This window comes from Phodopus roborovskii, unplaced genomic scaffold, assembly GCF_943737965.1.
Source record: "Phodopus roborovskii unplaced genomic scaffold, PHOROB, whole genome shotgun sequence".
Lineage (NCBI taxonomy): Eukaryota > Metazoa > Chordata > Mammalia > Rodentia > Cricetidae > Phodopus > Phodopus roborovskii.
In genome coordinates this window covers 28406571-28421877 of record NW_026126567.1, presented here as the reverse complement: position 1 = coordinate 28421877, position 15307 = coordinate 28406571, and the positions used below count along the sequence as shown (strand labels likewise).

General features: G+C 38.2%; 1 protein-coding gene across 8 annotated transcripts in view; it reads left to right on the top strand.

Moving 5' to 3' along the window:
* Trps1 (transcriptional repressor GATA binding 1) overlaps positions 1-15307 on the top strand; it is a 228205-nt gene that overhangs the window by 50846 nt on the left and 162052 nt on the right. For 7 of the 8 annotated variants that reach the window (XM_051202667.1, XM_051202664.1, XM_051202666.1 and 4 more), the window contains one exon: positions 10672-11801. In XM_051202667.1, coding sequence (XP_051058624.1) covers positions 10672-11801 — 1130 coding nt within the window. The remainder of the gene's footprint in view (positions 1-10671; positions 11802-15307) is intronic. The other variant, XM_051202671.1, reaches the window with a different exon arrangement.

Sequence of the window (15307 nt, the reverse complement as noted above, 5' to 3'; positions counted from 1 at the left end):
CATCTGTAGCAACCACTGTAGAACTACAACTGTCTTTTCTCAGTCTGAGGAATTTGTGGGATCCTCTACCATACACCTTGCATGACTGTGCACAGCCCTGAAAACAGAAAGGAAATCATCCCTTTACAGAAAAACAAAAAGTAAAAAAATGACCCCCCCACACCCAAACTAAAAACAATGGAATCCAAGCAACATCAGTAAACCAACAAAACAAACAATCAACAACAAAAAGAAACAAAAGAATATAATGGCTAGCAAGGAACTGCCTGACTGCATAAGGATGCTAACTTCCCAATGTTTCGTCCTCCACTCTGTGTTTTACCAGGGTTTTCTTTTTGCTTACATATTTGAAAATAATGGATATGGCCTGATGGTAAGCCTCATGTAATTTTTACTATCTGTATTCAGCCTTTGAGGCTCACAAGTAGACCAATAATAGGACAAGAGATTGAGTTCTTTAAAAAGTAATTACAGCCTCTTTCTTTTTAATCTGCTTTATTATGCTTATATTTAAACCTTCTCTGAATGCAGGCCTGCATTAACCACGCCGACTCTGCTGTTTCATTAGGGCTTAATGTGCTGTGCATTAGGGCGTTTGCATCATCTTTATGGGGGAGCTTTTAGCTCTCAGATCAGGTTATAAAATTAGGAGTCCTGTCAAGTTGTGCTTCCCACGGGAAAGTGTTTACACTATTCCAAGTTGATAAAAGCTCGAGATGCATAGAGAGCCTTGCCATACTAGCAGATCTTTTCTGTTCTTCTGCCTTATTCAGGACTCCATGAAAGTAGCTACTGGATTCCATTTGGAACCTTCGTTATGGTCTTCAGTGAAATGCTGCATTTACTGGAAGGATCCCCCCCCACCTTTTTTTTTTTTTTTAACTTACCAGGGACTTTCTGGGTTTGAACCAGGAGTGCTACATTTCCATTTTGTAAATATTTTTATCCCAGTTGTTCAATATGCCATGTTAGAAACAGGAAGAATCAATTTTAGTGATAGGTAACTACCCTTTGTTTCTTATATTTTTAGCACATTTAACTATAGAAGCTCTATGTATCTTTAAATTATAAGTATATTCAGTGGAACACAGGAATTCCAGTTTTGATTAACATTGTAAAAGAAAAAAAAAAAACACAAACAAAACACCTGGGAACATTAATCTCATTGTGGTTTATTTTGACTTGTAGTGATTTTTACTTCCAAATATTTATTTTTTGTTTCGCAGCTTCCTTTGATCTGGAGTATAAGGGAAGTTGTAGATCTTAGCAGGTTCTGTTTCTTTGTTTGTCCAAGCTTGGGACTGCCGCATTTTAGAAAAACTGGTGAATGAGACTTTAATCAACTCAGACTGTCTATGGAGTACAGAATGTTTGGCAGATGAATCCTGACTTATTTTCAGGGCTGTATCTCTTTAACAAGTAATAAAGTGTGCAAAATAAAACATATGCTCACCCCAAGGCCATAAAACAAAGCAAAGTTCTGGCATTTACCAGGTTACTTTCATCGATGGCTAAGCTGGGTAAAGTAAGTCCCCTCAGAGGAGAAGTTTGACCATTCTAACTAATCCATTTACCTGTGTGGCAGTTAAATCTCCATTTGGCTGTGTTAACATGAGCTTAGTATGATAAATGTCTACCTCTCTTTGATTTTTGGTATCTTTGTTATCATTTAAAGAATGCAAATCATTTTCTAGAATATAAGTATTTCTCTCAAAGCAGAATGTTTAGAATAAAAAAAACATAATTATCAGTATAGCTAATCAACTTTAGACTCATTCAACTCTTAATAAAAGTTTTATCTCCCAAATGGACTTCTCTTCTAACTATATGAAATCGGCTGACTATTGAGTGCTTTTTATTCCTCGGGTCATTGTAACTACAGCAAACTTGCAGCTGTTGAACACACAGATATACAATCAGTGCCCCAACTGGAGGGAAGTTTGGAGAGAGAAAGCAAGAGCATTTCATTGTCTGATCTTCTTTGTTCTGAGAATCATTAGACCAAACACATCTTGGCTTCTTAGTTATCCTATGACTTGAAATCTTAACAAATGTGTTCTAAGTTTTTAGTCCCTCAATCTTGTTTTAGTGAACACCAAATACAGCATTTATGTTTTCAGTATTCTTAAGTTGATCTGCTTTTCTTTCATCACCTTTCAGTTTACATAATAAATACTGCACATGGCTTTTCTCTCCTAGTTTTAGATTTACCTTTAATAATAGCTAGCATTTATTAGGGGCTTCTTATGTGCTAATGTGTCCCTGAATTCTTTATGTATATTAATCAACTCATCTTCATAAAAAGCCTTGAAGTAGACACTACCATTATGTCCATTAGAAGAAAAGAGGAAACAGGTATAGAGGGATTACAGTACCATGCCCATGAGCAGAGAGTTGCATAACTAGGGTTGTTAGAGTGTAAACTATGATAGACAGGCTGCAGGAGCCTGGCTGAATAACTACTGTGATATAATGCTTTCTCAGAGGGAAATTACATTTACTGCAATAGAAAAGAATGAGAGACAAGCCCAAAAGCCTGGTAACGTGTTTGATCCCCATGCTGAATCATTTCAAATGTAACCTCTTTGAGATTATCTGTTATCTAATCCATGCAGTATGATGCTGCCTTATTGGAATTTACTTGGCTTATAATTGAAATCACTGAAAAGAAAATTAAGAAATTAAGAGTGTTCATTTGTCTCTTTTTTTAATTACTGTAATTCATTTTCACTGATTCTTTTGCTACAGAAACTAGTACTGGCAGAGTGAGTATAGGACAAATTTTGACTTATTCAATTAAGACTGCAATGTTATTCCCAAATGAAGGGATGGTTCCTGCATTTGATTTCTTTCCTAGGCTCCTGACTCACAGGTCTGTTTTAAGAATTTAGGATCTGATAGATGGTGTGAGAGTTCCCTTCTTCTCTTCTAGCTGCTGGGCACATTTCAGTTGGTAAGTCTGTGAAGACTGATGTTAAGGTGTTGCACTTACTCCTCATTTATGTTCTCCAAGGCTGTGTAATTAGGCTTCTACCTTCTGTCTACATTAAGAGCAGGCATGGGTGTGGAGGCATAAAACAAATCAAAATGCCTTTAGAGCGTTTAATTTGAGTGCACCGCACACCCTAACCATGCTGTGAGCTTTGTGATTTCACTGTATTCTGACCGAGAGAAAAGTACGGGGTGCCGTGAGCAGCTTAAGAATTGAGATACCCCACCTGTCCAGCATTCTCCTTCCACTCCGTAGGTGTAAGTTTAAAGATCACTAGTGTTCTTCCGTGTGCTTGGTAGCATAGGAACCCTATAATAAAGGATGGTTTTCCAGCTAATGGGCCGCCCTACCTTGTCAGCCCATTACTGTTTCCTAGTCAATGTATGTAAAATCGAAGTTATCATAACTTCTTTGGCCCCTTTTTGTCCATAAACTTTTAGTAAGTCAAGGCTGGGGGTCCTGGTATTGCTTTGGATTTCTGTTATTATCTTATCCCAAACATCTGAAAGGTTGTTCCACTATTCTTTATTCTTGTAGTGACAATATTAATTATGTCTAGTAATTTCAGATAGTTTTCTTTTTTAAAAATATTAATTTATCTGTGGTGTGTATCTATGTGTGGTATGTATATTAATTTTTTCCTGTGTGTGTATTTATGGTGTGTGTGTGTGGTTAGTGTGTGTGGTGTGTATGTATGGTTAGTGTGTGTGTGTGTGTGTGTGTGTGTGTGTGTGTGTGCGTGCGTGCGTGTGTGATGTGTGTGGTGTGTGCCTGGTATTGGTGTATAGGTAAGTGGATAACTTTCAGAAGTTGGTTCTTGCTTTCCACATCACTCAGGCAAGATTTCTTGTAGCACACATCTTGCCTGTGAACCTGTAACAGTGGCCACACCTCTTTGGGCATGGCTTCAGGTGGAAAGAGGAAAGCATGAGGCATGGTCTCTCTCTCAGGCCTCAGGCATGCTTTCTCTTGGGTTGGGGATAGGATTGGGAGGGCAGAGAAATGCTGCTGCGGGTCTTCATTATTTTATCTGTGTGTTTCCCAATAAACACCCATTTATCATTTATCTTGCGGTGCAATCATTACACCCACTCCTTCAATTTCTCTTAAGATTCTGCACTATCTTCTACAGACTAGCTGATATCTTCATTCTTTCTGGAGGCATTAGAGGCTTCAGTGTGTCATGCAATATATCTCTTTGCCCCATCGGTCTTACTGGCAACTGTTCATTGCATTGAATCACTGGTCTGGTTCAAGGCTTCTGGTTTCTGGTACACCATTATCACTGGAACTCCTCTGGAATATCCTGTGACTGCCCTGAATCTTGGAGATTTTACAGGTATCACACTGCAGGACTAGTCTATTCATGAGCACCAGCAGGTCCTAGGTGGGATAGATGCTAGGGTTGGTCAACCCAACGCCCTGCTGTGGGCCTGGGTGGTAGTCAAGCTGGTCAATTAGGGTCCGTGGGGTCACCTCCCCAGGGCAAGTGGGTGGAGTCAGCCCCCCCCCCCACTACATGCATGCCCTCAGGGTTGGTTCACCCTCCCCTGTGGTGAGGGGTGGGGCCATCTCTCTAACAAAGACCATTGGGGTTTGATGTACCTGATATCGGTTTTGGGAATTGAACTCAGATCCTCTGCAAGACCAGGGTATGTTCTCAAGTGGCGAGCTGTCTCTCCAGCCCACTGTGTGAGATTTCTCTGTTCAATCAGACATTGGTGGCTTCTGGATCATTCCTTGTTGATTCCCAGTGCTTCTCAGCTAGTAGCAGTGTTACAAACATCTTTCCGGCGAAAATGTTCTGTACTTCCAGGGATAAAACCCCAGTGTCCTATTAATGTCCACTTCATGCCCCTCCCTTTTCATTTACCCTCTATTCTATTGTCTTTGTCAGTGGGCAGTATCGAACCCATGGCTTATGCATACTAGGCAAACGCTTCACCTTGAGTTCTATTCCTGTCCTCTCAAGTTCTGTAGCAACACACATGTATGTATTTTGTATTTATCTCCATTTAGGGCAGTAGTGAGAGACATCCTGGATTTAGAAGGGTCCTATGAGGAACACCCTGCTTAAAAACGTGCTTTCACTTTATTTCCTCAGTTCCCATGAAAGGTGGACTTCCAAGTTATTTTTATAACTTATTTTGTGGGTGTGTGAATGTGCATGTGTGTACATGTGCGGGAGTGCTCCTGCGCATGTGTGTGTGCATGTGTGTGATGTGGGGGTATATAGGCATGTATGTGTATGCATGTGTAGAGATGCACCTTATACCCTTGAGACAGGGTTTCTCATCGAACCTGATGTTAGTTTGCTGGCTTATCCTTGTTGGTGTCCCTCAACATCCTGCCATTATAGGAACAAAACCAGCTGTACCTGGTTTTGCAAGAGAGTTCATGCTCAAGTGACAAACACTTTCTTTTACCTGCTGAGGGTCATGTCTTCAGATTGGCCTCCAGACTCTTACTGAGGTTAGGTTTATGACATTGCCATTCTGTTATTCCAGCTACCAGGTGACCACAGGAAAACTTGTTCAGAGTTCCACCGAGTGGAATGCTAATACAAAATTTAAGTAAACTATTTATCTGTGATCCTCAATAACTGATTTTAAAGAGTTGCACAGTAAAGAATCAACACTGTATTTCTTTTAGGCGTCCCCCTGAGAATATGTTAAATGTTGACCACTCCACCCATTTAATTGGCCCTTAGAAATACACGTGAGAGGAGGGTTCAGGGGATTTATTATGGTGACCCCAACAAGAACAGGCTGCTGCAGTGACAAGCCTGATGGAGTGTGAGAAGACTGCTACATGGCTAGATTTAGTACTGATAATTTTGAGCACTTACTGTCCATCACAAGGACATCACTCTATGCATTTGTTGTTCTTGTATGTGCTTTTGGAGCTCTAGACATGCAGAAATATTCCTTATATCTATTAGCACATTAATCCTGGGTATAGTTACTCTGACCCTCGTCCTTCCTGTATAGATTGCTTCCAATAATAAGAAAGTCCATGATTTTAACAGTGATTTTCATTGGATAGCTTAGCGTTTTATTTTTCAGGTATTACATTTTGACTATCAGCCCATAACCTTAAGTCCCCTCCAATTAGTGCCCTCCTCCTTCTCTTTGTTGTCATCAATTATAGTACTTGAAAATGAACCACATCTGAGGGAGAGCCTGTGTGTACTTCAAACAGCTCCCTTTTCTGCTACTTTTAAAATACGTTCATGTGCTAAAGTGTCATTTTAAGAATTCTGAGGCTCTAAAATATTTTCCTTTGACATATTCCCTTAGATATTATTTTATTCATTTTAATGCATATTATTAGGAGGAAACAAATGAATGCATACAGTCATGAAAAACAATCTTTTAATGTTTTTCAATTCTCCTGTGTAAATAAATTATAAAAAAAAAATCCATGGAAAATACTACATGGAAAGAATACATTTCTTTTAAAAATTACATAGTTTTAAAACTGAGATTAAAACAGACTAACTCCATCACTGTTATCTGGGAAAAATGAGTTAAAGAGTTAAAATATAATTTTGATTGTTTTCTTGTGTGTGTGTTGTGTGTCTTACTTGGGCTGTTTTTTTTTTTTTTTTTTTTTTTTGTATGACTTTAATTTACATTTGGAAGGTTACCTGATTATTTGCTTTTGTAGAAAAGACACATTTAAGGTCTCTTTTGAAGGGCAAAACAATGACAGAGTTGCCATGAATTATTATGGTTACTTATTCCAGGTGGTTCTGGAGTGTTGGAGAGAACAATCACATTTTTCCTTCAGCCCAAATGCAGGGAGTCCTTACATACTCCAAATATTAGTAATGCATTTTAGCCTAGAAAGAATATAAATAGCTTAGTAACAGCAAATGGAACCTTTCACTTACGCTAAGTACTGTTTGAACAAAGTGTGTTGAATTTGCCACTGATGTCATCAGCTCCCATCTATTTGATCTGTTCACCATGTTGGCAGGATGGGTCACTTGATTAACTAGTCTTACATTCTTGTGGCTATTACTCCGTAGTATACTGCCGAATACAGTACTTCAGGACCATGTGTAGCTATTTAGATTGAATTAAATTGATTAAGATTAAGAAAACATTAAAGTTAAATTAAAAATAAGTCACTTTCACTACCTTTATTTTAATATCCACATGTGGCTCATGCTCATCATTGACACAGTGCAAAATTTTTATTGTCTTGGAAAATTCCACTGTGTCTAGAGTTCTCACTTGATGGTTGCAATAGTCCAAACAAATAGCAAAATGCACAGCATTAGTTATATTCCTTGAGAGGGGAAACAAGTTGTAGGAGGTTACTAGCTTGATTACAGAATTTTGAGAACTTATAGGATCAGATAAACACATGCAAATGTAATTGCAGTTCAAGTGTTTTATGCAGAGTTCTTCATCTTAATAACAAAGAGGTGGTCTGTCTCATTCCCCTTATATTTAAAATGTCTGTCCTAGAGCCCAATACAAGCCAAATGCGAATTAAAACTAAGGGGCTAGAGGAGTACATTTTATGTCCAATGTCAACATACAGTCCTATGGTTTTAACTTGTAAATATCTATATGACCTTTCTATATAAATACATCATAATTTCAAAAGTTGGTTAGTCAAGAAAAAAGACAGGAAACTATGTTCTGCTCTTCATTTCCTTTTTAGTGTAACCATAAGAAGAAAAACTAGTTTTTATTTTTTCAACTTTTATTGGATTCTAACATCTGAGAAGTTTGCAGTTATTTTCTGTACAAGAGCTATTTCCTGACAATATGTTTTAGTGAATTGTTGTTGTAAGTGCTTAACTGTTCTTACAGTGTATTTGTATTTAACTAAGATAGGAGGAGAGGATGGAGATCAACACTAACACTTATAAGTACTAAAAATAAAATCAGTGTGGGCAGTAGACATAGATAGTGTATCTTAATAGTATTTTTTCCAGAGGTGGCCAAATAACAAATATCAGATATGCTGTGCTGTGACTTGTGTAATGTGATACTATGAAACGAACTACATAAATACTGTCTTGAATAGAATACTAGGAATTTATGTTTCCCTCTGAAGTCTTATATAATACGTTTTCAGTAGTGTATACCATCAATATAATTTCCTGGTATTAACCAAAAAGGCAAATTTGCAATTTATGGAGTACCACAGGGATTGCTTTTCTCTGTGATGTAAGATTTGTGAGTTCTGTTTGTTGTTTGGATTGTGTATGAAAGAATGCAACAGTGGGAATGTTTTCTTAGCATGATTCAGGTACTTAGTAGCCAGTAAACATGTATTGGATAGTGTAGTTGTCACATCCACTTCTATAGGCAAACAAACTTCGAAATTTGTTAACCTTCAATGAAAATACTTTACTGGTAATTATTCGTAAACTTTTCTTTATTCATGGTTAGAAATAAACAATCACAAAGGAGGCTGCCATGCCTAGTAATAGTTAATATTTACTTCAAAGTCATATGTGTAGGGATTATGTGTGCTTATTGTAAAATCAAAAGTAATGATGATCTGTGGTAGATTCTCAGGAATCACACTTGTTTATGAAGAAGTTTGAAGCCTTTTATATAAAGCAACTCAGCATCTCTAAGCGATATAGAAGCTAAGCAATAACATTCGTCATCTTTAGATTTTTACTCTTTGTATTTATCCTTATTATCAAACAGCAGTATTTCAGTATTTAACTCCTTGATCCAAGTTTAAATCCCCAAAGTGCTTGAAAATAGCACACCACTTAATGCTTGATTCTTTGAGAAACTAAGGTTTCTTCTCAATTCTAGTGAATTGGGAAGTTCGTGTAGAAATTTTGCAATGCAACCAGTTTAGTGCAACTTTTAGCTCCTTTTAAGCAGTGTAAGGACGATGTAGATAGTTTTTCTCAAGGATGTGATTTTAGCCATCTTTCATATTCTTTACTTTGAAATTCATGCCTGGGAGAATACTCCATTATTACCTCTCTTGGCCCAGAGATTCTATTCTTGATAGATTGAAAACTATGTGCTTGGGTTTTACATATATGTACATGATGTATCAATCATCTGTGTGTGTTCCATCATCATTTTTAGATTAAGAATGTGGAAACAATCAAATTATTATCCTAATGTAAAGTCAGTACAAGTTATTAATGTGCTAGTGTTGGTTTCCTACACTATAATGTTGGACATGAATCTAGAAGTTAGTTACCCCAATTGGCCAGAGAGCTTAAGTTACTTGATCAAGATCTCGCCTGTTTAGGAAGCAAATTAAAGCTTCCATTTTAGTCCTGTACAGTAGAGGTACAAACTTTCTGGAATGCACTACAGAATAAAATTTGCATTTTAAATAGAGCCTTCAAGTGATTTTTGAGAAGCCTGAGAGTTTCCTCATGGAATGATTTGTATTTGAGCAGCGATCACATCACACATGTCAGTTTTGAACAGCTGTTAAAGAAGGCAGAACATGATTTTGCCACTTGCTTTATACATTACATCTGGTTGCTGGAAAAATTTTTAAAAAATCACTGAAGCAAGAGCTCTCCTCCCTTTCTCCATCCCTCTCTCCTTCCTTTCTTTCCTCCTTCCTCTCTTCTTTCTTTTCTTCCTTCCTAAGGTTTTTTTTTTCTTTTTTTGCTTCAAGGTTTCAGTCAACAATTCAATTTCAAACTGTGAGCTTCGGCACAGTGTGTTCTCTGGCTGAGATCCCTGTTCAGGTGTGGCCTGAGAAGGGAGGAAGTCTTCCTTATAAAGAACCTTAGAAGACCTACATGTGACAAATAAAAGCCATCTTTCCCCCTTCTTTCTTTTAGTCTTTTTGAGATAGAGTCTGCCTATTAAACCTAGGGTGGTCTTGAACCCTTCACTGTCCTGCCTCTGATTTCTGAGTACTGGGATTATAATGTATGTTAATGTGCCTGGCTTACTATGCAACTCAAGCTTAGCAGAGACAGTAGAACTGCAGAGACTTATGTGGGCGATTGTCTTATTTTTAACCTTTAACCATCCTATGATCCATTCACTAGAGGAGACAGTGACTCTTAGCTATTAGACACAGCCTTAATCGAATAGAGCCCTGGCAGGTTTCTCTCCTTCCTTTGGCTGAGAGACATTTGAAAGTCTTGGTATGGTCCCAGCATTCTTGCCCACTTCATTTTATTTTGAGTTCATTGCACAGGATTAAGCCTCTGTTAGAAGATCTGCTGTGGTTATTGTAGGACCCATATTTCATCTAAAAGAGAACCCTCCTCTTTGCCTACATCCTCAATGCTATAGGGATTGTGTCTCACATTTCCTTGGAGAATCTCTTCAATGAATGATCTCAGCCACTGCCTCTGGTCTTGATAGTAACCCCTAGCTGCTCAAAAGGAATCACAATGTTACTAGGGTGTTTCTGTAGTCATTCAGTGGGAACTAGATTTCTTAAAATACATATTATTTAGTTCTTTGAAATGGTGGTTAAAGTACTTTTATTCCATGACTTCATCTTTTGTCCTAAAATTAAGCACTCAAAGAGACCTTCTGAGAAATGAAGACACCCCCCTTTCCTACAGTTCAAGCCATTTCTTAAGAAGCCATAGAAGTAATGTCATTTTATAAAAATGTTGAATTCTTGGCAATATTGCTCCCTCACAGAGAACTGACTGAATCTACAGCACATCTAAAGTAACTTCCATCTCTTCTGCCCTCCAGGTCACTTCAGGTGGAACATTCATTGGCATTGGACGGAAAACTCCAGATTGCCAAGGCAACACCAAGTACTTCCGCTGCAAATTCTGCAATTTCACTTACATGGGCAACTCGTCAACCGAACTAGAACAGCATTTTCTTCAGACTCACCCGAATAAAATCAAAGTTTCTCTCCCATCCTCTGAGGGTGCAAAACCTTCCGAGAAAAACTCTAGCAAATCTGTCCCTGCCCTTCGAGCCAGTGACTCTGGAGACCCAGGAAAGTGGCAAGACAAGATAACAGTCAAAGCAGGAGATGACACCCCGGTCGGCTACTCAGTGCCCATCAAGCCCCTCGATTCCTCAAGACAAAATGGTACAGATGCCACCAGTTATTACTGGTGTAAATTCTGTAGTTTCAGCTGTGAGTCATCCAGCTCACTGAAGCTGCTAGAACATTATGGCAAACAGCATGGGGCAGTGCAGTCAGGCGGTCTTAATCCAGAGTTGAATGACAAGCTTCCCAGGGGCTCTGTTATTAATCAGAATGATCTGGCCAAAAGTGGAGAAGGAGAGTCGTTTACCAAGCCAGAAAAGGGCTTGAGTGGGACTAAAAAGAAGGACTTCTCCAGCAAGGGAGCGGAGGATAATATGGTGACAAGCTATAACTGTCAGTTCTGTGACTTTAGATATTCCAAAAGCCATGGCCCTGATGTGATTGTCGTGGGTCCACTTCTCCGTCACTATCAGCAGCTCCATAACATCCATAAGTGTACCATTAAGCACTGTCCATTCTGTCCCAGAGGCCTCTGCAGCCCAGAAAAGCACCTTGGAGAAATTACTTATCCGTTTGCTTGTAGAAAAAGTAATTGCTCCCACTGTGCACTCCTGCTGTTGCACTTGTCTCCTGGGGTGGCTGGAAGTTCCAGAGTCAAACACCAGTGCCACCAGTGTCCCTTCTCTACCCCCGATGTAGATGTACTCCTCTTTCACTATGAGACCGTGCATGAGTCCCAAGCATCGGATGTCAAACAAGAGGCCAACCATCTGCTAGGATCTGATGGGCAGCAGGCAGTCAAGGAAAGCAAAGAACATTCGTGCACCAAATGTGATTTTATTACCCAGGTGGAAGAAGAGATTTCTAGACACTACAGGTAAGTTTTCAGGGCCCCAGATACCAGGAGAATCATAGAACCCAGAGGGATGGTATAGGACTTAGTGGGGTTGCATCTGATGTGGCTAAACATACAGGGACAGTTGCAAATAAGTTCTTTTGAGGAGTTGAAGATGATATGTTTATTAATGCAATGCTTCTGATTTTAATTTAGTCATGTCTTCTCATGTTTGCTAAGTTTCTTCTACCACTTACGGAGTGCATTTTCAAATTCTCAATGAAATGGTGGATGCGTTTACTAATTTCGCTAATATGACCCTTCCTCCCATAATTATTGAAGGAACAACTTCCATATGAAAGGCTCTATTAGAATATATTGTATTCTCGAAGCAATCAGTTTGAGATTGCCTTCTCACTTTTCACGCTTGAACCATTGTCACACAAACAATGATGCTGAGGTGAGATTTTGCAATACACCTGATTTTGATTGTGCTGTCACTCCGTGTGGGCAGATAGAACAGGTTATTTCAAATTCATTGACATATGCAACACATACACCTTCCTTCTACTTATTTGACTCTCCTTATCAATCTTCGCCTCCTCAGTGTACTGTTCCTGCTTTTCGAAAGATGGGTATGCATTAAACCCTCATTCAATGTATGCATTCACTTCTGGAATTCAAAACTGTACATTGATCCACACATTGTCTGTGCAGGAGTAAATAAGCTAGGCACCATCTGTGGTTATAGGAGCTAACACTTTAGTGGGGAGAACCAGGCACCCACAGTCCAGGATTGGGGAGTGCCATAAAAGTAGTGGAGCAGAGGGCTATGCTGGCAATGAACACAGTGAGGGCATAACTTAATAATGTTGAGACAGGAAATGCCTTCCCAAGGAAGACAGGCTTAAGCTGAGATGTGGTTTTAAGCTGGAAGTATGCTCAGACCTTTAAAATAGAAGGCGTGCAGAGCTGAGCATTAATTGGGCTTTTTATTGTTATTCTGCCTCGAAGCACCAAAGTAAAAATTTTATTTACTTTCTTTCCATTATTATTTACTTATTTTACATGGTATGACAACTCATTATATAGCACAGGTTGTTGCCAAACTACTGGTAATGCTCCTGCCTCAGTCCTTCCCACATGTGGAGGTAGGGGGAGGTAAGGGAGGTGAGCTATTGTATTCAGCTTTTATTTACAATTTGGAAGTGTTTTTCTATACATAGGTTTAATACCCTAGATTAACAAATCCAGTTATTCTTGTTTGTTTGTTTGTTTATATCCCTAGACTTGAAAAATGCCTTTCATCCCTTTCCAAGGTCCTATGTTAGTGGCATAGAATGTATGACTTCTCAGTCATCAGTATTGAAACGGTTCATGTTCAACAATAGGTTAACAATGTTAGATGTTAATCCGAAGGGCATCCTAATGTTTACAGTGAATAGGAATGTTCAGAAAACACTTACTGGAGATTTACACTGTTTAATTTATAAGGTCAGCCCTAGAAAAGACACAGTCCTGCGATCAAATATGTGTTCACACTTGCAATGAGTATTTCTGTCTCCCCCGATGTTAGCTGCATACTAATTTGTTTCTGTGCTAGCAGGCTCCAGCTTTCCCTTGACTCTTACTAGGGTGGATGTGTAAGTATGGGTGAGTTTGTGCATAGACTTGTGAAGTGGTTTAAAAATTAGGTAATCCAGTAGTTTGTAAAGGGGGTGGCTGTTTTGAATAATTCCCCACTACTTTCTTTAATTATGAGGAAAAATGGAATAAGTACACAATTATTTATATATGTGCATATATGTATTCCTGTGTATGTGCACACACACACTGGCATAGAAAAACAGAGCTAACTGATACATCTAACAAACAGATGATTTGCACAAACACGTTTTCATCAGGAGTGTAAGTCATTACTGAAATCTTTGTCTGAAAGAAAATAAATCCAGCATATTAATAGTCTTTAGATATAGAAAACAATTTGAAAAGTTGAAGAGTTTCAATAAAAGACATTTCCTAATAATTTCAGGGTTTATTTAATTCTTAGTAGTTAAAGTAACCTCTAGCAGGAAGAGTCTATTCTTTGCTCGCTCTGTACTGTATCTGTGCAGTTTAATGCATGAACATATATAGAACTTGGCAAATGTCTTTATGCAAATGCAAATCCCAGCAGCGTTTGCCTTCGTAATAGTTTTCAATACTTTGACAGCTCCAAGGTGAGTTACATTTTAATCTCTCACTACATAGTTTTAGACCATTTTCAGCAACTAAGGATATATGCCAAAGACAGTAGTATGTTAGCTTTGAATCTAAGTCAAGCTCCCCACATTTTATTAGTTAAGAAATTAAATAGAAGGTAGTCCCCTAGACCATTGAGAACTTTAATAATACTTGTTTTTAAATTCTGTCATAATTTCCCTGATCTGAGGACACTTTTAATTTTAGGTTATTTATCTACTACCTGGGAGTCTTTATAGAATTTATTTGAAATTTAGAGCCTTATTATTTCTGATTCATGAAATTCATGATTCAGAAGTGTAAGGAAATGTCACTAAATGTTGGTCACATTAGAAGCCTCGGGGTGTAGAATGAAATAGCCATGTAGGTGCTTCAAACTCAAATCCACTATGAAAGTATTAACTTCAAATGCCCCCTTTTAAAAATAGAATAAGAGGTCTTTTCACCTTATCTCAATTTTATCTTTCTAGATAACTCCATATTTATTTATATTAGTCCTGTTAGAGAATTTCTACTGTCATTTGATGTTATTGTTATGGGACATTCTGGCTTTTTGTACAACAGTAAGAGTGTAACAAAATCAGTGTAATCCTCTAATTTTATTATATGTGTGAAATAATTTACATCGAAAATGGAGTTGTGGAACTCACAGTATGTGTACATACTTTCTGTAAGACTGTAAGAGCGGGGTTGTTCTAAGTGGAGTCAAAATATCTGCTCAGCAACTAGAAATGGGTCAGTTAGGTTCCTTTCTCAGTGTTTATACATACTTATAATGCTCTCTAACTCACTTGTGGCTGTCATTGTTTTACATGCATGAATCTGTTTTTCATGCTTCATGTATTTTACTGATTTATTACTCAGTAGACATTGCATCCATTTTCTATTTGTTGTCATTTTTATCAAAATGCTTATCAGTGCTATAATTTATACTTCAGACCTAAGCAAGGCAAAAATCTTCTTACAAAGCAACCGAACTAGTTAAAGCCTACTTTTAATGCATTGCCAGACTTCTCCAAATTAAGGGGAATTTCCAAAGCTTAGTCTTTACTTCACTAAGAATGAGCTAAACCATAGTGAGGGAGAAGTGAAAAGCAAATGTGGCATATGAGGCTGCCCAGAGTCCAAATGCCAATATGTCTGCTGGCTTTGGCTACGACTAAGGCGTTGGGTCATCTGCAGAGATGGGCTGAAATGATGAGTTCTACTTCAATGTTGATGAAACTGTTTCCACATTCAGTGCTCCACTGTTTTTTTTTTAATAACCTCCATTGTTTTTAATAAACATACATTTGCCTATAGAATCA